The following is a 26,008-nucleotide window of genomic DNA, read 5'->3' on the forward strand; positions in this document are numbered from 1 at the left end:
TCTGTTCATTATTGCTGTCATATACATTATTGGGTAGGGGAACCTTCCGTAACCAGACCAAGGAGTTATCAGGCACTTGCCCGATAACTCCTTGACCAGACCGACCTCTGGGGAGACAAGCAAAAAAAAAAAAAAAAAAAAAGGGGGGTTTGAACCCCCTAACCCCCCCCCCCCTTGTGTAGGCGCCTGTAACAGGCAAGGACTACTCCTCCATGTACCACATTACATAAAATGGCTAAAATGTAATTTTTTTTTAAATTTCAAATTATATTTTTTCTATCATGAGGACATAAAACAATATACCATACTACCAGGGTTATATTTAGATTACTGCCCCAGGGGAAATAGAGAAAACTTAGAGAAAAACTAGAAAAAATTAAGTACATGGTATAGGGGAAAAGTTGTCCTTGGTCCTTGTCATAATTTACTTACCCAGTTGTGAATTGAAATCTAGTCTTAAGGGCCATCTGCACCATCCCGAGATTTCAAATTAGCACGCTATTTCTGATCTGAACAATCTCGAGATTATTTGCAATGGAGACGCAATTATCGCGCTAGTTAGTAGGATTAATCTCGAGATTGCAATCCCAAGTCAACTTGGGATTATTTGCAAAATAGCACGCTATTTTACGAATTATCGCACTAATTTCTTAGGTACAGACGCACTCGGGATTATTTATTCACAGCGTCAGACCATAATGCATCGATGCCTCGCTTGAGCAGAAATCGCTCTTCTTGCGATGGTGGAGACGGGGTTTCTTGAATCTCGAGATTAATCGCGTAGAGGGCCAATCCATCTAAAATCTCGAGATTGAGCAAACTCGGGATGGTGCAGCACCGCCTTTAGGGATCTCAATTTTAAAAACAGCCATATCTTCGTCTTTGCTTGTCCAATTTCTTTGAAACTTTCACCATTCACGGCTCCGTAACACAAAGGTTTGCGATTAATCATACTCTTGATTTTTATACGGTTATTGCAAGAAATTTGATCGCAAACTCAGCCTAACTCCCAAAATCAAGCGCAAGTCTTCTGATTAAACGCAAATCTGGGGATGAACACAAGTTACGTTTTATCCTGTTGCACAATACACTTGATTAATCGAACTTTCATTTATTCACTCCAACACAATTCTTTCACAATTCCGACTTGCTACCAGAACTAATCGTTATGCAACAAAAAAATCCTTTAAAACATTAAAATGAGGATTTAGTTCTCAAACACTTGCATCACAAGTATGTGTTCATGTCATTCAGTTTATATTGTGTTAGTTTACTTGTATATTCCTCAAATGATATCATGCAGTTGACAATCACTCTTGGCAGCATAGCATATATATACTTTCAAAATAATTTCAGTAAGGGCCCATAAATATACATTTAAAAACACTGAAACAATGATGATTTCAAATGGAATAGTAACTCCTTTGCATGCTTAATTTTCTTAAAAATATATATTTTCATATACAAAAGGCCGATCTTGATATTTCTTATTTTCAATACTTATTTCTTAAAATTTTTATATGTTAAAAAAATTACTTCAAACTGAGGTAAGTTATTACTGGTTCATTTCACTTAACTGTGACAAAAGTCTTATTTCTAAATGTAAATTGGCAACGATAACTGGCTTCAGTTATGAAATGCTAGTTGTGGTGATGATCTAAAAATAAATTTTGCAAAATACTCTCCCAAATGAGAATCAAGGGCCCTGTCTTACAAAGAGTTGCGATCGATCTAATCAATCACAACTATGTACGGCCAACGACGTCAACATCTATTATGCATGTTTGATCGAAATATTCTCTAACTATGATGTATATTCGTGCATCCATTGTTTTCTTGAAAATTCACTTTGCTTCTCTTTGTTCACAAAGGACATTGTGCCAATTTTCTGTAGAAAAAAATTATGACACTGAGGGATTTTCATAGAATTACAATTGATTGGATCAATCGTAACTTTTTGTAAGACGGGGCCCAGGGGTGTGTATGTATAAAGTAAAATATATGTGCCACAGGATTCCAGTAGAAAATTTGTAATGAAAAAAAAAAATTCTAGCCAGATGATGGTTTTTTTTGAACAATAAATACTGTCCCACATGCACTAATCTGTGTTGGCAATCTTCAGTGTGAGTATCCCTCTCCCCTCCCCCCCCCCACTCCTCCCCTCAGCAAACCTGATCCTTTCTTGGACATTTCAACTGCCTCTTCACTTTAACATTGAGAATGAATTATTTCTAGATAGATGGCGCTATAATAAATAATCATTATTAGTATATGTCCTTACCTTAATACAGAATGAATAAGAACTTGGGAGAGTTCAATTAAAAGTGTTCAATCCTTCCTAATGTAAAAAGACCAGAGGAGATTTTCATTTGACATTGATTTTCAATGACATCTGTTATAAGCTACTAATATTCTTGCCTCTGATTGGCTTAGGGCATATACATTTGTAAGATCAAACACAAGATGATTTATGAAACACTCCCTTGATGTTAAAAGTTAGTAATTAGCCATAAAATGTCTCATTCAATAAAATGTACACACTAGGTTTATTGCAAAATACAAGGTAAAAACTGAAATAAATCCAATGTTTTTAAAATATTCTCTTTAAAAAAATGATGGAAGATAAGATAGAATGGATGCCCATGTATTCCTTATGATGGTTAAAACAAGCCTGGGCCCTGTACCATGAAGTTACAATCAATTATACAACTAACTGTAAATGGCAATCTAAGGCAAACTATGTATACAAATTTTAATCAATCGTATGTATCCATTATATCTTTTCATGCCACAGGGCCCAGTTTAAAGCAGCTTTCATCGTCAATAAATTGCATAAAACCAGGTACGAATTCATTAAAATTCAAAATAGATAGATTTAAAATAGTCTAGATAGAATCTGATTGCCTGGTTATCGTCATAAGGCCTTCTTCTCTTCTTCTTTAGTTTTCTTTCTCTTCTTGAGTTTCTCCTGTTTCTCTTGCTCCGATATACTCCAGTAGTCCTCCGTCTGCATCTCCATCAGACGGGAGATCGTCCTCTCGAAAGCAAAGAGCTCCTCCTCGCCGGTGAAGATGCTTGCGTGGGATAGTTCTGATCCCTGTTTTATTGATATGATAGCGAGAAAGTGAGAGTGAGTGAGTATTCTTTTGATTTTAGCTTTCCGACAATAACAAAATTCCAATTCAGACCTCATATCAATAAAATAAAATAAACATGCGGAATTGGCACGTCATATTTCTTCTTTCCTTCATTGTCCAATTGGCACAAGTACTTAACTAAATGTAAATGAAAATCAGAGAGCTTTAGAAAACAAGGCAAAAGCAATTTTGTGTCTCGCCCACGTATGAAAATAACCAGAAATATCATGATTCGCAAGAGCATGCAACAGAATTGTATCGAAACTTCATTGTAATATGACTGGGATGGAATAACACTTGCCTTAAGAGCCTTGCACGTAAATTTTAATGTTAACCTGAAATGACCTTTGACCTTATGTCAATCTACCATCCAAGTTTGGTTGAAAAGCACCTTACAGTTGCGGAGTTAGGTAAGGTTGACCTGAAAATGACCTTTGACCTTACCGTGTGACCTCCGACTACAGCATAACATGCAGGTCCCCCAAGTCCATCTACCATCCAAGTTTGGTTGAAAAGCACCTTACGGTTGCGGAGTTAGGTAAGGTTGACCTGAAAATGACCTTTGACCTTATCATGTGACCTCCGACTGCAGCATAACATGCAGGTCCCCCAAGTCCATCTACCATCCAAGTTTGGTTGAAAAGCACCTTACGGTTGCAGAGTTAGGTAAGGTTGACCTGAAAATGACCTTTGACCTTATTGTGTGACCTCCGACTGTAGCATAACATGCAGGTCCCCCAAGTCCATCCACCATCTAAGTTTGGTTGAGAGGCGACTTACGGTTGCAGAGTTAGGTGTCATAAGAGAGTCTTGCATGTAAACTTTAACGTTGACCTGAAAATGACCTTTGACCTTACGATGTGACCTCCGACTGCAGCATATCATGCAGGTCCCCAAAGTCCATCTACCATCCAAGTTTGGTTGAAAAGAGACCTACGGTTGCAGAGTTAGGTGTCATAAGAGAGTCTTGCATGAAAACTTTAACTTTGACCTGAAAATGACCTTTGACCTTACCATGTGACCTCCAGCTGCAGCATAACATGCAGGTCCCCTTAGTCCATCTACCGTCCAAGTTTGGTTGAAAAGCAACTTACGGTTGTGGAGTTATGTGTCATTAGATTTGTGACGGACGGACGATGGACGACATTTGGATCCCCTTCACCTCTGGTGGGCGAGACAAAAAAGGAGAAAACAAGGTTTGAAGTTCAGGGTTCACTTAAAGGGGAATCCAGCCTTGGCCATAAAAATGTTGTGTTTGGAAGGAGAAAAATAAATCAAACAGAATAGTGAAAGTTTGAAAGAAATTGGACAAGCAATAATGAAGTTATAGCTTCTTTAAAACTGAGATCACTAATACTATGTAGATTTCAAATTGGCAAATGGGTAAGTAAATTATGACAAGGGGCAAGGACAACTTTCCCATAGGCCATGTACTTTATTATCAGGGATTTGTGGTTTTCTCCAAAGTACTCATTCTCCTGGGGCAGTAATCTAAATATAACCCAGGTAATATATTGTTTTATGTCCTCATGAAAGAAAAATATAATTTGAAATAAAACTTTTGGGGAAAATGACATTTTAGCCATAATATGTATTGGAGTACATGGAAGAGTAGTCCTCGCCTTACATCACTATGACATCCCATATGCGGCCAATTTGAAGTCTCCATGGGTATAGTGATTACCAATATTTACAACTTTTAAAAAATCATAACTTTCTTGTTGTTTGTCCAATATTGTTCAAACTTTCACCTATCAACTTGTCTGATTTTTTCCTTCCTTATAAAAGCAAGTTTTTATTTGGGTTGGATTCCCCTTTAATAAGCACAAGATATGCATACTGTGCAATATTGGTGACCTGTCTGAGCCATCTGCCCCCCCCAAAAAAAAAGGTATCAAAGAATCTCTTGTATCTTGTCTTTTATTGAAGTATACCACTCCAAATTTTGACAGGATGAGGAGGGAGAATTACTCTTCCAGGAGGCAAATTTTATAATTTTCATTTTTGCTTTTTTAAGACCAAACTACTAACTTGGCTACTTACAGAGAACCCACCCTGGAGACTTATTGTTAGTTTCGTGGTGACTGGTCACATGTCATTTATCATGAGTACACTCACCCGTTGTATATTGAGATCATCCATTAGCATGAAGTTATCTTCCATGTCTTTCTGTGTCATAGCACCCGTTACGAACAGTTCTTCTACGGGTACTTCAGCACTGCAGATCAGTCTTACCTAGAATAGACATTAAGAAGGTGTAAAATCAAGACATGCTGTTTTATAACTTAAACGGATGGTCTGGGCTGAAAATATTTATATCTAAATATCTAGAGTAAAATTCACAGAGAAAAATACTGAAAATTTCATCAAAATCGATAACAAATACATGTAACAAAGTTATTGAATTTTAAAGTTTATCAATATTTTGTTAAAAAGGTTTTATGTAAATCATCATGAATATTCATTAGGTGGGCTGATGATGTCACATCTCCACTTTCCTTTTTCTTATATTATTACATGAAATCATAAATGTTCCTTTTTTCATACATGTGTAAATGATGTGTCCCCATTATGATGGAATAAGTTGCAGCAATAAATAACTAATGCACTTAATGAGTTGTCAATCCAATTGTTTTAGTTCTTGGTAGAAAATTTTTGAATAAACCTAATTTCATATAACAAAATACAAAAGAAACAAGTGGGGATATGACATCATTAGCCCACCTAATGAATATTCATAAAGACATGCCTAGAACTGTTTCACCGGAATAATGCAAATTTATCTTTAAAATTCAATAACTTTGTTATTTGTTATCTGATTTAATTTTTTTTTCAGCATTTTGCTTTGTGAATTTTACTCTTATTTATTGAGATACAAATATTTACAGCCTGGACCATCCGTTTAAGGGTATGTTTATGCTTCCATTGCGAGGACAGAATCAGCGATTTCAAACGTCGATTCAAAACGCCGATCGTAAATGTGGTTCTAGGAGTGCTGTTTATGCTTAACATTTCAGAGCAAATCATGATCTCCAGCTGGCTTTGCATCGTAAAGCGAGGTCAAATTGGGCGCGCCTTTTTTCGAAAGTTTTTTTTCCAATTTTTGTTATTACGTGGAGATAACATGGAGCAATACGACTATATTTACATCTCACCCGAAGCAAGTACCAAATGACGTCATTTAAACACGTTTACGATCGTGGTTCTGTTTATACTTCCCCAGAAAGCCTGATTCTGGTCAAACGACGTTTACAAACGCACCCTTTAGTGAGTTTACGATCGGCGTTTTGAAACAGCGTTTAAATGAAAGAAAGCATGGACGCAACCGTGTTTTTGACTAATCACGTTTGGAAACGCTGATTCTGGCCTGAAAAGTGGAAGCATAAACACGGCCTAAGAAGGTTTCAATGGCAAAGAAGAAGAGTGTGGTGGTTTCATGGTACACCATGTAATCTCATATGGTCATTGTTTTGACAAGCAAGATCTTGACGTCTTCAGGAGTGTATACATTCGTAATTCCGAAGCTTCGACAATCCGAAAACGAAATGAGGTTCGTTGTTCCGAAGGTTCATTAATCCGAAAACGAAATAAGGTTTGTTGTTCCGAAGGTTCGTTTATCCAAAAACAAAATGAGGTTTGTTGTTCATTTCGTTTTCGGACTAACTAACCTTCGAAATTACGAACCTCACTTTGTTTTTCGGACTAACAAACCTTTGGAATTACGACTCTCATTTCCTTTTTGGATTAACAAACCTTCGGAATTACGGTAAAAATGTTCGGAATAACGAACCCTTTTTCGTTTTCGGATTAACCAACATCGAGGTATAGGCAATTTACGTGTTTCGGAATTACGAACCTTCGGAATTACGAACCTTCAGAATTTCGAAGTGTAACCCTTCAGGAGAACACACATGCCCATGAAAGAATACACGGTGTACCCTAAACCACTTCACACATGCTGTATATATTTTGTCTTACAATTATCAAGAGCAAATGCTAGAATGAAGGAGGGCAAAATCCAACAAAGCGGAAGCTTAAGTGAAAATATCGTACAAAGATTTTGAGCTTCTATTTGTGCTATCTGTTATCTTTTGATTTTATTCTGATTCACTCAGAACACATGGGGGGAGTCAGGCCTATTTTGGTAATGAGAGGATTCGCTTGGGTTAGCTTTGATACAAGGATATTTTCATGCTTAGCACCATGATTTATTGCTCTTCGTTTCAAACTATGTGCGATGGGAAATCAATTAAGCAGCTGATCATATGCAGAAGCAATGACAAGGAGCACTCCCAGACAAAGCCTGGATTTGTGTTACTTTATTAGCATCAGTCCGTCAAGGAGGGAAGGCAATAGGTACCTGTAGTAGACTAACCAAGCAGAAGTAGAATGCATATTTCTCTTTGAACTATACTGATGTTACAAGATGCTTGTTTTGGTTCTGGGTTCATGAGACCTACTCAGGGTGTAGGGCAAACCATTGATGAAAGCTTTGACAAAAAGTACCTGTAGAGTATCTGTGAGTTCTGCCGAATTCGTACTTCTCGAATGTTTATTTGATTGTTCTGTTGAGGACTGATTTATTTTGCTATTAAAAGTTTTCCATAGACTACAGCCCGCATATATGCATGCTAAGCCTCCAACAGGTTTATCTGACAGAGTCGAACAATGAACAGATTAAAATATGCAAGTGTATTAGCCTTTTGCAAATTCTGTACGATTCCATTTCCCTATAATTTTTTACTCGTTGACCACTTTATCATTTTTTCTTTAAAGGTCAAGTCCACCACAGGAAAATGCTGACTTGAATAAATAGAGAAAAATCAAACTAGCATAGTGCTGAAAATTTCATCAAAATCGGATGTAAAATAAGAAAGTTATGACATTTTAAATTTTTGCTTATTTTTCACATAACAGTGATATGCATAAGTAGGTGACTCATTCGATGATGTCCATCTCTCAATATTTCTTTTGTTGTTTTATTGTTTGAATTATACAATATGTCATTTTTTATTGATTTGAAAATAAGGACCAACTTGACTTAACTATATAGTATTAAACTATGCTAATTCCACATGTTCAGGGAGGAATTATTTTTTGTATCACTTGACAATCAGGAGAAAATTAGGATATTTCATATTTCACTTAATGAAATACAAAAGAAATAGTGAGTGGATGACGTCATACTCTCCACAATCACACCGGTGCCGAAATCGTCACCTACTACATTAGACAGCATCAGGCCAATTTCTCTCACTGATCATTTTGCGAAAGTGGCTGAGAGTTTTCTAGCAAAGTGGACACTTGAGGATATGAAGCCTTTCATTGATCGGCATCAGTTTGGAAATCGACGTGGCATGTCAACTTCGCACTGCCTCATCAGTCTCTTGCATGAAATCTACACTAATGCAGATAAGCCGAAGTCGTCATCCACCCTTGTCCTGACAGATTTTGCAAAGGCCTTCGACCACGTGGATCATGGGCTTGCAATTCGTAAATTGCTTGAACTGAATGTTCGCCCTTGTATAGTGGAGCTGATTGGTGATTTTCTCAGCAACAGACAACAACGTGTTCGCTATAGACGTCAACTCTCTGACTGGACTTCAACAAATGGAGGTGTCCCCAGGGGACCAAACTAGGCCCGATTATTTTCCTGGCCATGATTAACGATACATGTAATAATCTTGAGCCTATTTCTCCCAATGTCTGTGTATACAAGTATGTTGATGATCTGTCACTGATAGAGTGTCGTGGTAAAGAGCAAGAACCTGCTATCCAAGCGGCAGTCGACCGTCTCTGTGAATGGTCTCACACAAACAAAATGAACCTTAATCCAAAGAAATGTCAAACCGTTGAGTTTTGTTTTACAAGGAATCCAACACCTTCCCCATTAGTCAGAGTCGGAAACGAATTACTCCATCAGGCTGAATGTGTCAAGCTCTTGGGTGTGCACATTCAAAGTAACCTAAAATGGAGTACACACATATCTGAAATTCTCAAAAGTGCCAACCGCAAACTCTACATGCTACGTCTCCTGAAGAAGTTTGCCCTCCCACCCTCTGATCTTCTCACCATATACACCTGCTATGTCAGACCAGTCACAGAGTACGCGGCCCCCGTTTGGAATGCCGGGATTACCAAGGAGGAAGCAAGAAAACTGGAGTCGATACAAAAGCGAGCCCTGCGAGTTGTATTAGGTGAAAGCTATATATCTTACGAGCAGGCACTTTTTGTTCTCAAACTGCCTTCGCTTGCTGATCGACGTAAGGCATTGTCTCTCTCATTCGCGAAGGACCTGGTGAAGCCAACATCCCATTTCTGCCATCTCTTGCCAACCAGAGACTCGAATATTCGATCAACAAGGCATTCTAGACCATACACACTACCCAAATTCAGGACAAACAGATTAAGAGACAGTGCAATCCCATATCTTGTTAAACTATTGAATAATCTTTAATCATTTTCCACACCCAACTTAATGTTTCCACTATGTCAACTGGATGTTCCCGATTTTGTCTATTGTAACGTACATTTGATAGTCATATTTTGTTTATTTTGATTTATACATAGGTAAATACAAACACTTATTTTAAAGAACTCAAGAACTCTGTTCTCTATATGCTTTATTAAGTAAACAACTCAGGCACCTCTTTTTTATCCAAATAGCCCTTTATGGAAAAAAAAAAAATTTCTTTATGACAAATCATACCTACCTGGATAATTTCATACTTCAAGATGTTATTTTTCGTTATCGTTGAAATTTTCCGAATTACGTTAGTTGCACTGGCTTAAAACACGTATTCCAATATAATTTGTTTCTTCGTCTGTTTTCCATTTGTTGCATTATAAATACTATTACCGATGGTTTTTTTTCCATGTTTGTTAAATACCCAAACTTTTTAACTTTGTTCCTGTCTCCCTGTCTTCCTCTTTTTCATTCCGTCTTTCGTTCTAACATGTTTTCCTATGTACTTTATTCTTTCTCTGAGGCTTTCTTCTCATATGCTGAGTATTTCAATTTATTTCATATATGTATAATTATTTTGTAGAACAATTTTGATATTTGGCTATTTTGTTCCAATTTGTATATTTTTAAAATGTCTGTATATAAACCATATGTCAACTGAATGTAATTCAGCCTTTGGCTGCGATTTTCAGTGAGTGTTGAAATAAATAAACCATTCAATTCAAATTCAATTCAATTCAAATTCTTTTGCATACCAGCCAGGATGTGCATATAACTGATTTGTGAAATCAAGCGAAACTTTAAAATGTCATAACTTTCTAATTTTACATCCGATTTTGATGAAATTTTCAGTGTTGTGCTTTTTTTTATTTTTCTCTTTTTATTTAGATCAACTTTTTGTTGGGGTGGACTTGTCTCTTAATTTCCCTGCTTTTATCAGGTCCAACCTGACATCAAAACAGACTTGCCAATTAGAATTTGAGTTGAAACTAACCTTCACATCGTAGAAGTTATCTATCATTGTGATGAATCGCCTCGCTGCTGACTTGGAACTAAGCGACATCTGAGGTATATTGTGAATGAAGACGATATCAAAGTTATGACCGATGGCCAGATAGTCGCCTGCTCCTAAAGCCTGAAAATAAAACAACAATAATAATAACAACAATTACCAACAACAATAATAATAACAATAAAAGGTTCTTGTAGAGCACATATTTTTACTTTATGATTTAATGCCTCGATGTGCTTAAAAAGGACTTGGATACTGCAAACACGGTTTTAACTTGGCAGCCTTTTACAGATCACAAGCATTAATTTCAAGGAATAAATTCCTGCCAGATACCCATTCACCTCACCTGGCTTGAGTGCAGTACAATGTGGATCAATATCCTGCTGAAGAAAACTACTCCATGGCTGGGATTTCAACCCCAGATCCTCTGTTTAGGGATGCCAGTTGGAATTGATCAGAGGGCCTGAAAATCACCTAGAATACAATATTTTTTACCCAAAAATGCTAAAACTATGGCCTGAAAATAAATTGCCAGAGCCTGAATTCAGGCTTTTGCCTGAAAGCTGGCATCCCTGTCTGTTTCAAAGACCCAAGACTAATCCACTTGGCCACTATGCTCCTCATTACCCTCAGTAAGTGCATGTACGCATACAATTACTCTCTGAAAATGCATCTGCAAACAAGGCTCAAGACTTGAAGGTAAGTCAAGACATGTAAACTATGGGGGTCCATGTTCTCGTTTTCAAATTATCAGTGTCCAAACTATTGCGAGTTGGCTTGAAACAGCCCCAAATGCGCCGAAAACAAGCAAAAGTCGGTTAATATATACCGTCTAAAATGCGAACGGTTCCATAGTCTTGTAGATTAATCCGTAGACGAATCCACTGGGCCACAATGCTCCTCATTACCTCAGCAATTGCACGTAAGCATACAATTAATCTATGAAAATGCAACTGCAAACAAGGCTCAAGACCTGAAGGTAAATTGCAGATTGGTCTACATCCATTTTGCCTAATTTCTGTTTGGTCTACATTCATTTTTCCTAATTTCTGTTTGGTCTACATTCATTTTGCCTAATTTCTGTTTAGTCTACATTCATTTTGCCTAATTTCTGTTTGGTCTACATCCATTTTGCCTAATTTCTGTTTGGTCTACATTCATTTTGCCTAATTTCTGTTTGGTCTACATTCATTTTTCCTAATTTCTGTTTGGTCTCATCCCACATGGTCTAATTTATTTTGTCAATTCACCTATTTACCATGTGGTTGAACTGCCACTAAGCCCATTTACTATTTTATCTAATTTCCAGTTAGGCTATACCCATTTCGTCTAATACACTCGGTCTAATACCACTTAGTCTATATCACTAGATGAACAGTTTATGGGCCAAAAGTTCATCTGTGAATGGAAAAAATAATAAATAGACAAAGTGGATAGGCTAACTGAGTGTTAGACTAAATATGAGAATTTGATGAAGTGAGTATCGTACCAAGGGAATTGTACATCCAATGGCAATTAAACCAAATTCTTGGAAAGTGTGTAATGGTTTGGCACCAAAATATCTACAAGAGCTTGTCACGCCTTATGCACCAGCTAGAAGCCTGAGATCATCACACCAGCAACTTCTTAAGACTCCCAAGACACGTGTTGCATATGGTGCACGAGCTTTCTCTGCCTCAGCACCTTCTCTCTGGAATAATTTGCCATTAAATTTAAGAATTATACAATCACTGGAGACCTTTAAATCAAAACTGAAATCTTATCTTTTCTAACAGTATTAGTTATTGGCACTTTGACACTCATCCAAACTTTCTCTTTCTTTTCTTGTGCGCCTCGGAATAGAATATTTCTAGATAGATGGCGCTATATAAATGCCTAATATTATTATTATTATTATAAGAGAACAAATGGTTTTTAGCAAATGGAGCCTAAGTTGTTATTATCACTATTATTATTATTATTAATAAGTATCGTAGACTAACTTAGACCTGCCAACCTCTGGGAATGAAAAACTGTATTCTGTAATAAAAAATATGTATTTCTCCCCCAAAAGTGTATTTCATAATAAAATGCTTGACACTCTCGCTCATCGCGGTGCTCAAGCCTAATGCAATCTTAAATGCACACTGCACTTGCAGATGAAAAAAACAGCAACACTGAAACATGTGTATATCTCAACCTGGTTTTAACAAAATGATTGAAAAAAAAACATTAATTACATTGATCTGTTGTGTACGTTTTATGAAATAGAGACATATAGAGATTATTTTTTTTCTCAATAAATTACGATTTGGTAAAAAAAAAAAACATTTTTAAAAGAAAAACCGCACTGCCTTATTTTGGTTGCAGAAACGTACTACACTGTAAATAAAAAACGTACTGGTTGGCAGGTCTGCTAACTGCTTGTAGAAGAGCTGATTATAAAAGTCAAAAGAGAGTCAATAGAGAGTCAAAAGGGGCCTAAGCTTTCGATCCAAGCAGAATCTTCGTCAGAGGCAAAATGACAAACATATAAAGTGGAACGACCATGATATAGACCACAAACATCCAACAGCAACACTAGAAACAAGGAGACAAAAGGGGCATTAGTGAGAAGAGAAGACCAATCAGGTTAATGAAGGGGAAGAAAGAAAAGGAGTAGGTAGACACAAAGGGAAGTAGGTGTGAGCAAGGCCAAAGAAAAGAGGGATTAAGATATGGAGCAGGCAACATCAAACAGGATCTGGAACAAAACAGTGATAAAGGGTATGAGGAAGAGATGAATAAGAGAATTAGTGAGAGGTGGGTCAAACAGGTAACAAAGAAAGGCATAAAAAACTGGTGCACTCTTTTGCACCAGTTTTTTTTTCTACCTACTCCTTTTTTTTCTTCCCCTTCATTAACCTGATTGGTCAGCTCTTCTCACTAATGCCCCTTTTGTCTCCTTGTTTCTAGTGTTGCTGTTGGATGTTTGTGGTCTATATCATGGTTGTTCCACTTTATATGTTTGTAATTTTGCCTCCGACGAAGATTCTGCTAGGATCGAAAGCTTAGGCCCCTTTTGACTCTCTAATTTACTCCATTGGCTCTTTTTTTTAGATAAGCAGTTTTCAGCAGCTTCTTTTTGCCTTTGCTTATAAAAGTAGACAGAGTGGGTGTAGACCATGCAACAATTTACTGATTTACCATCATGACTTACCTTCAAACATAGATCATCGAAAGTGAAGCTGGCTATCCTTCCACAAGACCTTGGTATCCTTACATCTCTCCCAAGTACTCTTAACGTCATTTCTTTCACTTCTGCCCAGGATAATAAGAAAACAGAAATGTTAGGAGACTGCGATGGGAAAAGCTGCCATTACCAAGTGCCATATAAAAAATCCAGAATAACATGTGGGTATGACTTAGTTTGATGAATGACGATGTGCATACTTTCTTTTGTATTTGGAACACTCAAAAAACCATAAAGATGAAGAAGAAAAAAAAAACGCTCTCTTCAGGCCAAAACTCCATCTTGGGGCCAAACTTCCATCTTGGATGTAGCTATGCATCCAAACTGACATGATTCATACTGAATGATTCACATCGCCTTTTTCATTTTACACCAACATTTTATGATTCCTATAGTTTAATATTTTTGCTCTATTTGTGATATTTTGTGTAAACATGTATTAATGTATACATTTACCCTTTTTACACAGGCTAAAATTTCCTTAACCCCGTACTATAGGTGGGGCTAAATTGCACAGCATTTTTGCAAAGTGGGCTAACCCCATCTTTAGTACGGGATTATTTGGCCCTGCAAAAAAGCAGGGTTATCCCAGCAATTGCGGTGCTAAGAGCGATAGTACGGGGTTAAGATCGCTAGTGTAAAACGAAAGTGGGCTAAGCTTAACCCCGTACTATAGGTGGGGCTAAATGGCAATTTAGCCCCACCTATAGTACAGGGTTAAGGAAATTTTAGCGTGGGTAAAAAGTGTACAAGTGAAGTACTTGTACTACAGTTAGCGAGTTTCGTGTGTGAAAAGCAATCATTCCTTATCCGGGGTTAGCAATAACAATTTGTGTGAAAAGGAAAAAAAAATAGTACGGGGTTTAATAAGAATAGTACGGGGTTAGCGATAGTCCGGGGCTAAGAAAATCCTGTGTAAAAAGGGTAATTAAGTACATGTAAGCTTCCAATATGTAGTGAAATATACCAGCACATAGCACATTCCCACTTTCTTCACCTTTCTTATCAAAGCAAGCAGCATGAACAAGAAGAAATTATCTTGAAGAGAAAAAGTTTGGATGACCAAAAAAGCAAAATTACTACAAATTTGATGAACTTTCAAACAGTTTTTGAATAGCCCTGAAAGAAGAATGGACAGTTGCAGTTTCATTGATAGCGAGGTATACTTCAGCTGAAAAAAAAGAAAATGGATCTTAAGCAAAGCCTTTACCTTTTCCTTGCCTAGCACATATATTGGTAAACATCTGTTCACATATATTGGTTGCATCACACTGAGATTGAATGAAATACACTTGACCATCAACAGGAAGACCTACAATGAGAAAAAAGTAGTGGTAGAAAGTAAGTAAATCAAAAAATAAAAAACACAGACATTTTTAAATACTCTGTTGAAAGTCAGACTTTTACTCTTGCAAGACCTGAAAAAATAAAGCACATATATTTCTAAATGATTTAGAAAGGAAATGAACCCTATCGAGCTAAATGCCCTAAAAATGTTTATTATCTGAGATGTATACAGCCCCATCATAAAAAAAAGGTTCAAAAGGCAAATGCTAGCATGTTTCTTCTCATATCATTGAAAGGCAAGGCCTTACCTGACAATTTTCTGTAGTCTATTCCAGAGTCTAGATTTAGAACATCACAGTGTTTCTATAAAAAAACGGGCAAACAATGATAATTACTGCACAATCAATCAGGAAAATAAGAAAATAACATACTTTGAAGAGCATGTCATACATCTACACTCTCCCATCCGAAATCACGGTTTGATATGTTTCTTGCAAAGAAGGTTGTCATATCATGCACAAGGGTGCAGATAGTTTTGGGTTGTGGTGTGACGTCCATGTTATGGCGTTCCCCCTACTTGCAGCTTGGGAAAGGGTTGTTGGGTCCCCACTCAAAGACCCGTATTCCAAAGTCGGATTTTACTCAAACTCAGGTTTAAAGTTGTGGTTTAAGTATGGATAGCCAATTGCTACATGAATCACTAACAGTAGAGATATATTTCAGCTCATTTGACACTCACACCATTCATAATTGTCTAGGACAGGGGTTCTCAAACTTTTCTTTGAGGGGCCAGATGAGACTCCAAGTAAACCTGAAAGGGCCAGGGTGAAAAGGATACTTAGAAAAAAATGTGCGCGAAGCGCAATGACCCTTGCGGTCGGGGTCCTAGATGCCCTCTTGCACAATCTTGCCCTTATTTTGGGAACATTTAATCTAATAAATTTATAAAAGTTTCATATGGAACGCAGGCAAAATTAGAAAATATTTCAAAATACAGCAAAAGTCAATATTAATGATAACAAATTGTACAACTTTAAAACATATTAAAACAAATCTAGATTGTACCAATACATACCTGGTATGGGGGAGACAGATAATGTCTTGAAGTATCAATATTTTTTGTAGTCAAAGTAGAATGAATAATAGACCGTGTCTGTTGTAGACTATAACAAGGTTGGGGCAAGCAGGGGGGGGGCTGACAGCTCCCCACTTTTTTCAAAAAACCATGTACAAAAACGTAAAACTGACCATATGATTGTGATTTTTTGCATGACCAGACCCCCATTTGAAAACCATTTGCATGGGCCCTAAGGTACTTCGGTATGAGTTAGTTCTTTGAAATGTTCATTATGGAAAATGTACTTTCGCACCTGTATGTAGATCCAAACATGGTGACAACAGCGCTGGTCATCTATTAAGAAAGTAGACCGAACAGACGATAAAGACTCCACTAAACTTTGTTTATAAGTCAAATTAATTTGACTGCCATTACTTATATTACGGTTAGGTCTAAGTGGATACACAATGTAATCATATTGAGCTATGTTTCATATGTTTCATGTGACTTAAAAGTTATTAAAAAAATCCCAGCAGAGTCTCGCGGGCTGGATTGAGAAGCTCTGCGGGCCGGATCCGGCCCGCGGGCCGTAGTTTGAGAACCCCTGGTTTAGGAAGTATAGATACATGTAAATGATTTTCTTCACCATTGAAGAATCAGGAAAGAGCACAGTAAATATGAGAAACATACAACTTAATAAAAATTTTGACACTTTTGGCTTCCCATAATTTTAGCACAGAGTAAAACCATGGTCTAAGTTAAACCTGATGTCAGAATACGGGCCACAAAGTCCAAACGGGACTAATCCTGCACTGATCTAGGGATCGGACTTATATGTATTTTATTTATTTATCTATTTTGTTATATATTAATTTTTATTTTTATTACTATAATTATTATTATTTTTTTTTGGGGGGGATAAGATAATACCTTTAATATTGGTATGAACGGTACAAAGTTGCTTCTCTGAAGACCATTCTTATAAAGGTCATCTGGGTGCCTGTTTGATGTTGCCACGACAACCACGCCATTACTGAAGAGTTGGGTAAAGAGACGTTTGAGTATCATGGCATCGGCAATATCTGTTACCTACAAAGTGAGATAAACAGTACAATGAAATATCTCTTAGTTAGATATTTGAATCCTAGCCATGGCATGTTTTCCATCAGGAAGAAATCTATCCACACTGAACTGCACTTGACCAAGGTGAGGTAGATGGGTACCGGCAGGAAGTAATTCCTCAAAAAGCTGTGCGCACCTGAATCGGTAGACTAGCTTAGCCGGGGTAATATCCTAGCAAGGTGGATACATGCGCTATACAAATCCTATATTATTATCATTATTATATTGAACAATTCAGCGTGGGGAAAAAGAAAAGTATACATATAAAAGGAACATGGCACTTACTTAAAATCATCACTTTGTAAAAGGTTTATTGTTATTGCTTTCTTCAACAAATTGATACTGCTTTAAATGAAATCTTATTAGTGATGCATGTTGGGGCCCCATGCATTGTTTTTCAAACCATCATTAAAACTAAAATTGAGTGAAGTTCTCATCAAAATGACAGAGATAACTATGTTCATATCATCCATATATCCACTCCTAGGCCCCTATATGACAACTTTGCCATCCAATGTCACAGACCTGCCAACTTTCTACAATCAGAAAAAAGTATTCTTAGAAGGAAAAAAAAATTGACAAAAAAGAGTATATTCAAAAATTTGGCTCAACATAACAATTGCCAGCCTGTTGTAATGAGATCGGTGAAAAAACATGTGAAATAACTTGACTTGAAAACTTGATAATTCACCCTTTTAAACATGTGTCTGTAGGCACGAATTTACTTGTTCTTTTCATGCAACAAGTTTCCGGCCCGACAGTGATTTTTACCGGTCTGGGACTGTCGTACCGGCGCTAACTAGTGTCATGCGCTGTGTATGATACATACTCCATGATCGGAATTAAAAAAAAGTAACAAGCCATACAAAAAAACGTATTGGTGTATTCATCGCAAAAAAGAGGAATACTCTAAAAAGGGAAAGGTTGGCATGTCTGATGTTAACTCCCATGAAAACAATGCTCAAGAGTCAAACAAAGTCAAGCATTTCAGTTCTTACCATTTCATACCAAAGTTCCCATGATAGTAAGTTTAATGCAATAGGGCCCTGCTCTGGAGGACGGTACACTCTTGCCAGTTTCCATCAACTCCAGGGGCCAATTTGATAAAATTTATAATAAACATGTAATAATAGCTTAAAGCTACTGAAATATTTCAATCTGTTTGGCTGATAATAAACTTGTTATAAAATTTGTGCATTTGTTATTACAAGTCTTCATAATACGGGACCAAATATTTTCACTTTCTTCGGTGGATTATGATTGTATGCAGTCAAACATTTTTTTTCCATGCAATCAGTAATGATTAAAAAGACAATTGATTAATACACATTTGTAAATCTTTAATAGTCTCCATATATTCATTTTTAAGGAATCATTATCACATTCATATTCATTTATATTTCAAAGAAAAAAAATCAATTTCAGACTTTTCATTAATAGTTTTATAATACTCTCATACATTAATATTTTTTTATCTGCCCTGTTCAGGAGGAGACTGGTATCCTTTCTCTCACCTGGAACTCATCAAAGCACAGCATCCATGTCTCTTTACTGATCTCCTCAGCTACCGGTGAGATGGGATCAAATGCTTGAGGTTTGGTGCTGTCCCTGTCTTTGGGCATCTGTTTCTTGATCTCATGAATTCCTGATTAAAAAAAATCATAATTATTCTTCTTTTCAAGGATTGCTGAAAATGAAATGAGTATTTGTCATAACATGGCAAATCAATAACAATGCAATCAAATTCATTGATTCGACTTCTTCATCAGGAAGTTTAGCCTGAAAAGTGACATCAAGCAGTGTTCATTAAAAAAAAAACAGAAAATGAAAGAAAAAATGTCAATGAAGGCTTAACCAAAGTCTACAAAAATAGCATAGACTTGTATTTCAAAACTTTCAGTTTTGTGACATCCCATAAGTTAGCATTGAACTTCCCCTTTAAAAAAGTTGCAGTCTTCTTATTTTGTGAATGTATTTTTTTCAATCTAATTTTGACTTTAACTTTACTAGTGCTTATAAGAATCTAAATACTAGTAGCATAATATGAAAAAGGCTCCAACTAGAAAGGAGTAATAAAGTTTTTAAAGATATATAACCTGTACGTGTAGTCGTGTACATACATGAATCATAGTTGACATTTGAGTGTGCCATAAATGTAGCAAACAACACATGTGAATGTGAAGTATTTAGTTCAACAAACAAAAATACAGATGTAATTCAACTATGCCATTTATAGCTTCATTTCATGGTCAAACTCATAAAAAGGAAATCTAAAAAGAAAGATATTTAATAAAAGCATATTATAAATCTATGAACAAGTAATCGGTTTGTATGAACTACCATCCATTATTACTGAATAGCATACTTTATTGTCTCATTGATATAATTTGGATTTGGTAATATCTACATACTAAAATCAAAACTATCTCCGACATTGGGTGCGATTGGTTAAATAAACAAGCAGTTGCAAACATAATTTGACTACATCTACATGTACATATATTGACAAAGCATCGTAACAAATTCTTATCAGCAAATTTTGAACAAATATCAAACATAAAATTTAAAAAATTTTACAAGCTAAAAGATAGAGGACCTCACTTTATCATCGGCTGTATTATTGAATTCAAAACGTGACAGATGTGTTATTGTATGGCATGCTACCGTAATACGTAGTCTTAGTTTTATAGAGGTGCACAACACATGTATACACATCTACTTGTATGAATAAAGTTGAAAGTCACTTCCTAGATTTCATTCCTTCGATGGTTCTACTTACAAAATGCCTAAGTGAGTAAAAAAAGCAATGAAAAAATGCACAAGATAATCATATGTGGCTTTTTAAAACCCCAAGAGGAAAAGAATTAAAAAATCAAACTTAGCAAAAAATTTGGTACTTTATTAGAGCAGCAATGCCTCATGGCCTGGACTAATTTTTTATTGTTGTTACTTCGTATAGCACTTTCTAACTTCTGAAAAAGCATTTTGTAAGAAGTAAATTATCATTTTTTAAAAATCAGGACTACAGGTTTCATTTGCAGATATAGCAGGAACATAGAGGCAAGACAGATGGCCTTCATAGACTATTTCTATAACTAAATTCCTTTCAAAAAGGAGACAATTTCAGAGGATACCAGAAACAGGTATAGCAGGAACATGTACCATAATAACACCAGCTAATGAAAACCACATTTCTTGTATCCCCCCGAGTGATCTTTATACAGAGACTTCTTTTGCATCACAAGAACTTGTAAAAAACACAACCTGCTATTGAAGACCTTTTTTCTGTTCTCTCCTGGGTAGTCTTTATATACAGGTTTCAATGACATATACAGCCAAACCTGTCTATTAAGGCTTCCAAGTGAAACAGAAAAAGAGGACACTGGTCGGGGGGAGGACTCAAATTTTAAATGCTTTAATAGGAGTGTGCCTTACAAAATCCTGAAATGTTTCGTAAGAGGGGTCTCGAGAGCAGGGTGCAGCGGTTTCTGAATGGAACTTTTGACATACAGAGTATCTAGAGAACTGAAATTGAGGTCTGAAAAAGGGGGTCATCAGGCACGTAACCATACCACAGATGTATGTGAGTGCCCCCCCCCCCCGGGCCACTGGAGACCGTTGACTTCTTTCGATAACACATATTCCTCTCTAATGGGAAACAATTTTGGTGGCCAATAAAGACAGGTTTTCACTATAGGTGGCCGCTAAGACTGCACTTACTTTTGTGAACATCCAACATGAAGGAATTGAAATGGATCCTCATCTTCTGGTCTACTGCTACATCTTCATAAAACAGGTCCATCAGCATGGTCTTGCCTGTTCCTACACTGCCATACAGGTACAGACCGGTTGGTGCTGGTTTGGCCCGCTTCCCAAGGACCTATGAGAAACGTGGAAGGAGCCATGGAATAATTTAGGTGCTTTGGAGAAACATAAAATTGACAAAATGGTTTTGGAAATCAAAGGCATATGGCCAGCATCCAGACTTATCAAACTTTCTACAGGTAAAAGGGGAATTTATGCATAAAGAAGAGACAAGAGCAGTCCAGGGTCTTTGAATTTCTATGTTTATATTGACAAGAAATCTACAGCACACATATATCAGTATGCACATCTAACATTTCTAACTGGTTGATATGTAAAAATCTATTTTTATCTTTATGCCCAATGGTAGTATTGTCATGTCATGGTTATATATGTTAGCATAATACAATTCCCTGATAGGAACGCTATCAGAGACGAAGCTTTAAAAAGAATTTTAAAAATCCATAGAAATTATATTTGTAGCTACATGTAATAAATAACCTTAAAAAACTTTTTCAAGGGTTTTCAACACTTTTTCATTAAGTTCAAACCCTGGATGTGTCAGACCGAATGACATTAAAAGATGGGAGTTGCTGCTACCCTGTTTGGCATTCAATGAATAAAGGGATAGAGCCCCACTATCAATTGGGCAAAGCAAATTTTCCAAGAATTTTATTTCATGTATATTTCGAACAATAAAATATGATTTTAAGGTTTTTTTTTCAAGGATAGTCCTCTTTAAAGGTCAAGTCCACCTAAGAAATATGTTGATTTGAATCAATAGAGAAAAATCAGACAAGCACAATGCTGAAAATTTTATCAAAATCGGATGCAAAATAAGAAAGTTATGACATTTCAAAGTTTCGCTTATTTTTAACAAAATAGTTATATGAACGAGCCAGTTACATTCAAATGAGAGAGTTGATGATGTCACTCACTCACTATTTCTTTTGTTTATTATTGATTGAATTATACAATATTTTTTTTATTTTTACAAATTTGACAATTAGGACCTCCTTGTCTGAAGCACAAAATGTTCAAATAATGGAATTCCACATGTTCAGGGAGGAATGAAACTTAATTTCACTTGATAATGATGAGAAAATAAAAATATTTCATACAATAAAATACAAAAGAAATAGTGAGTGATGTCATCAGTTCCTCATTTGCATACTGACCAAGATGTGCATATAAGTGTTTTATGAAATGAAGTGAAACTTTAAAATGTGTGACTTGACTTTTAACAGCATACCTTCTCAAAGAATCCAAGCTCCTCTGGTTGATAACCACGAACAGAATCATGAAGCTGTTGTAACCTGGTAACGATCTCCCTCTGGTGGTCATCATTTCTCAACTCTCCACATTCAATTAGGCTGTTATATCGAGCGAGCGGACCCCTGCCCCCACCATCCTCCGATGATGAGAGTGGTTCTGTGTGTTGGTGCCTTGTGAGGAGTTGGGAGGTATTCCATAAGCACTTCAGGTGATCATTCTTGATTTGGTCTTTTATTATAAAATAAAGGAGATTAACACATTAAAAAAATCATCTGTTCACCATGTGCATTTCTACATGGATGTCATCATTAATGCAACATTTTTTTATTACAAAACATTAAAAGCAGCACTAGCAATATATTCGTCTGACCAAAAGCCCTATTCCGAATTCCGGCCAAATCTTGGTTTAGTGAACCACGGCACTAGTCGATTTGTATGCACGCACCTGTAAAGTGAATGGTATTTACCTATGTATTTCCTGATAATGCCGGCATTCCATTCCTGACTTGTAAAAGTTGTGTGATGTACAAGTATGCAAGTGTAAGATGGTCATTTTCCTATTTTGTTTATTTGCTTTAACTTGTGTTCTCTCCAGCTGCTTTACATTTCTGTTCCGTCTAGACTTGAGTTCATTTGCACTTCTTTTCAGCACTGCCCTTGCAGTCTGAAGTTAGGTTATATGAGTCTAATGATATTAAGTTGCCATTCATCCTTCTCCATATTGAATTTCTATCCTTTGTCTGTCTGATTCCCTTTCGTCATCTTTGTCCCTTTTCTATTTCAGGTGTTCCACTCATTTCTTCCCTCACCTGACTCCTTAGTTTCTATTTCCATTATTACATTATCACCAAGACATTCTTTATCATCTTCATCTCATTCCTTATTGGTTTATCTTATGAATTTGGTTCTTACATTGTAGTTCAATCCTTCCATTCATTTGATTTTGATTGGTTGACTCTACTTGATTTGAATATTTGTAAATCATTATGTGATTATGAGTTAAGCTGAGGCAAACTAGCCCAGATATTAAATAAGTGCACTTCCAGACTTCTTTGGTTTCTGTTCAATCCATTTTGCATCTCTACTTCAATTTCACTTATTTCCCCTTTGGTTTGATGTTTAATGATTTGAGTTGCTGCTTAGAACTTTCTACACACCTGAACTCACTTATAATTTTCTCAAACCTACATAAGTAATTGAATCGGAACCACTCACACTAGTGCGAGTTTAGTATTAGAAATAATCAGTGTCATGTGTATAATTTGATTGACTACATGTATGTCTTAGGCTTTCACCCTACAAGTAAAATAAGAAAGTAGTTGATCGTCCTCGCGCGCATCACTTTTGGCCGCCGCATGAAAATTTTTGCTATTTACTATTTAAAAAAAAAAAAAAAAAAAAAAAAAAAAATTGTGTTGTTTCTCGTCCTCGCCATCTTCCCTTTTTAATTGCAGCATCAATTTTCTTGTTACTAACTATTTTTATGGCTGCTGAATAACGAAAAAAATCACAAGATTACTCTGGGATCTCTCTCGCAACTTCAAAAACAATTGCAAAGTCCGATATCGCCGTTATTGCAAAGTCGATATCGCCGTAATTGCAAGAAAGAAAAAAATTCTGATTTGTTTTTGTATTGGAATTTTGAAGATACCATCATAAATTAGCAAGGAAATAAAGTTTGCAAACTCGGAAAAGATCGCGGATTTCTTCATTTTTATTGCATTTTCGGGGACCCCGCTTACTGAATCTGAACTAATCCGTCGCATGCTCTGGAAATATGGCGCAGATATATCAATTCTAATGACGTAATTTGTATTTCAGCGGGGTTTTTTGGTGAGTGATAGCACCTGTAGTCCTGTACTTAGATGTGTGTTACGGTGATTGTGTGCTTGTGACTCAGTTGGGAGAACTGCATGTGTGCTAGGATGATGTGATTGACTGTGCTGGCGTGACATGTGAATTTGTGAAATGCATCGAATATTCAATTAGGGATTTAATATTCAATATCAATTTTAAAAATGAATAAAAATTGAGCAGTAGTATTAAACATTATGTAAACGAACAAGCACCCGAAAACTGCGATGCGAAACCATGCCCAGAGCTAAAAATGAGATTGGCTCTGGAAAATTGAACAAGACTCCATGACAATAAAAAAGACCCCCCCATGCATTTTTTTACCCTTAAATAAATTAAAATGTTTAAATTATTCACTTGACATGAACATTCTGTTTGACAACAATACAGTACCAGTATACATCAGTAATAATACATCAATAGATTTTTATCGCACAATACATTTTCCATAGATTTCCAATCAATCGTAGATATTTATACATAATATATATTTCTAATCATTCATTATTACTATTGAGCATACATCAATCACATAATTCGAGCTTGACATGGCCTGACAATCATTTGAATAAAAAATAGCAAAAAAAATAGTAAATAGTAAGGACCTCCCTCATCGCTAATATCAAAAATCGGACTGAGAAAATGTCTCCGTGTTCTCAAAAAAAATAGTAAGATAGCAAATAGCAAGGACCTCCCTCATCACCGCTCTCAAAAAACCCGGACGATCAACTACTATCTTTTTTTACTTGGCCTTACAGTGGCAGTATTCTCACTTTTCAATGAGTCTACATTTTTGTCATCATGGTAGATGACTTTGTCTTGTCTTTCCGTTGATGCCCAAAATCAAAGACTTCAAAGTGTTGTTTTGTTATGGCAAATGTGGCAACTAATGTTAAATATTAGTCTAAATAATGTACTGTATATATGTTTTCTTTTAATTATCAATCATAAAAATATTTGCAGTTAACATAAAAATCAAAAGCATGTAAATAGTTAGATCTAGTTAAATAAATACAAAAAAGGGCCAAATCATGGTTTCGGGAACCATTCGTCGATTTGTCTATGCAAAAGTAACATTAACAAAGTAAATGGAGGTGGAAATAGGGAACCGTGCGTGTGACTGAATAAAGCGCTGCCGAGGCATGTGTATCATGTATGATATGAAGACACGGTAAAGCGGTAGTCCCCAATATCATGTTAATGCCAAAAAAGATTACTGTACAATGATAGCAAAACGATTTTTTCACACTGTGAACAATAAAATGAAATTGAATCTACAAATTGTTAACAGTGTCAATACACAATACAATAGGCATATAGCATAGCTCTGTGAATAACACTCACATAACATTCAATATGTGGGACAACGTATTCATGGTATTGTGCCTGGTTGCAGAAAGCCTTTGAATTTACATTAAAATATATCACCTTCTGAAGTACATTCTGACACAAAACTTTCCCATAGCTTAAAGAAATTCAACAACATTCAAAATATTGTACTCACAATCCAAACTTCTCTGCAGCTTCGAGCTGGTAACGATTTGCCGGGCCCTTCTTAGGACGCAGTACGAAACGAATGACATCTTCAGACTTCACCACCGGAGTTACGTCATACGTGTAGAGGTCAATAAACTTTATAAACTCGCTCAAGAAGAAAGTTTGTTTTAGCCGGGGGCCGGGGGGGATTTCTGGGAGCAGGGGCACGTGTCCTTGTCCTCAATTTGAGGGAGTCTTTAAAAAAAAAGGCAAGAGAAAAGAGTGAGAGAGACAGAAAGAGAAAAAA

General features: G+C 36.3%; 1 protein-coding gene across 1 annotated transcript; it reads right to left on the reverse strand.

Moving 5' to 3' along the window:
• Positions 1 to 1,182: 1,182 nt before the first annotated feature.
• LOC121414506 (AFG1-like ATPase) lies at positions 1,183 to 25,846 on the reverse strand. Its single transcript, XM_041607711.1, has 11 exons — positions 25,730 to 25,846; positions 22,349 to 22,599; positions 21,013 to 21,172; positions 18,807 to 18,937; positions 17,101 to 17,259; positions 15,422 to 15,476; positions 15,037 to 15,138; positions 13,794 to 13,894; positions 10,598 to 10,738; positions 5,256 to 5,372; positions 1,183 to 3,097 (listed from the first exon to the last, which is right to left on the reverse strand). Exons 1-11 carry the CDS (start codon positions 25,806 to 25,808, stop codon positions 2,915 to 2,917), a joined length of 1,479 nt encoding a protein of 492 aa, XP_041463645.1. The 5' UTR covers positions 25,809 to 25,846; the 3' UTR covers positions 1,183 to 2,914.
• Positions 25,847 to 26,008: the final 162 nt, after the last annotated feature.

Source organism: Lytechinus variegatus, chromosome 4 (assembly GCF_018143015.1).
Source record: "Lytechinus variegatus isolate NC3 chromosome 4, Lvar_3.0, whole genome shotgun sequence".
In the NCBI taxonomy this organism is placed as follows: Eukaryota; Metazoa; Echinodermata; class Echinoidea; order Temnopleuroida; family Toxopneustidae; genus Lytechinus; species Lytechinus variegatus.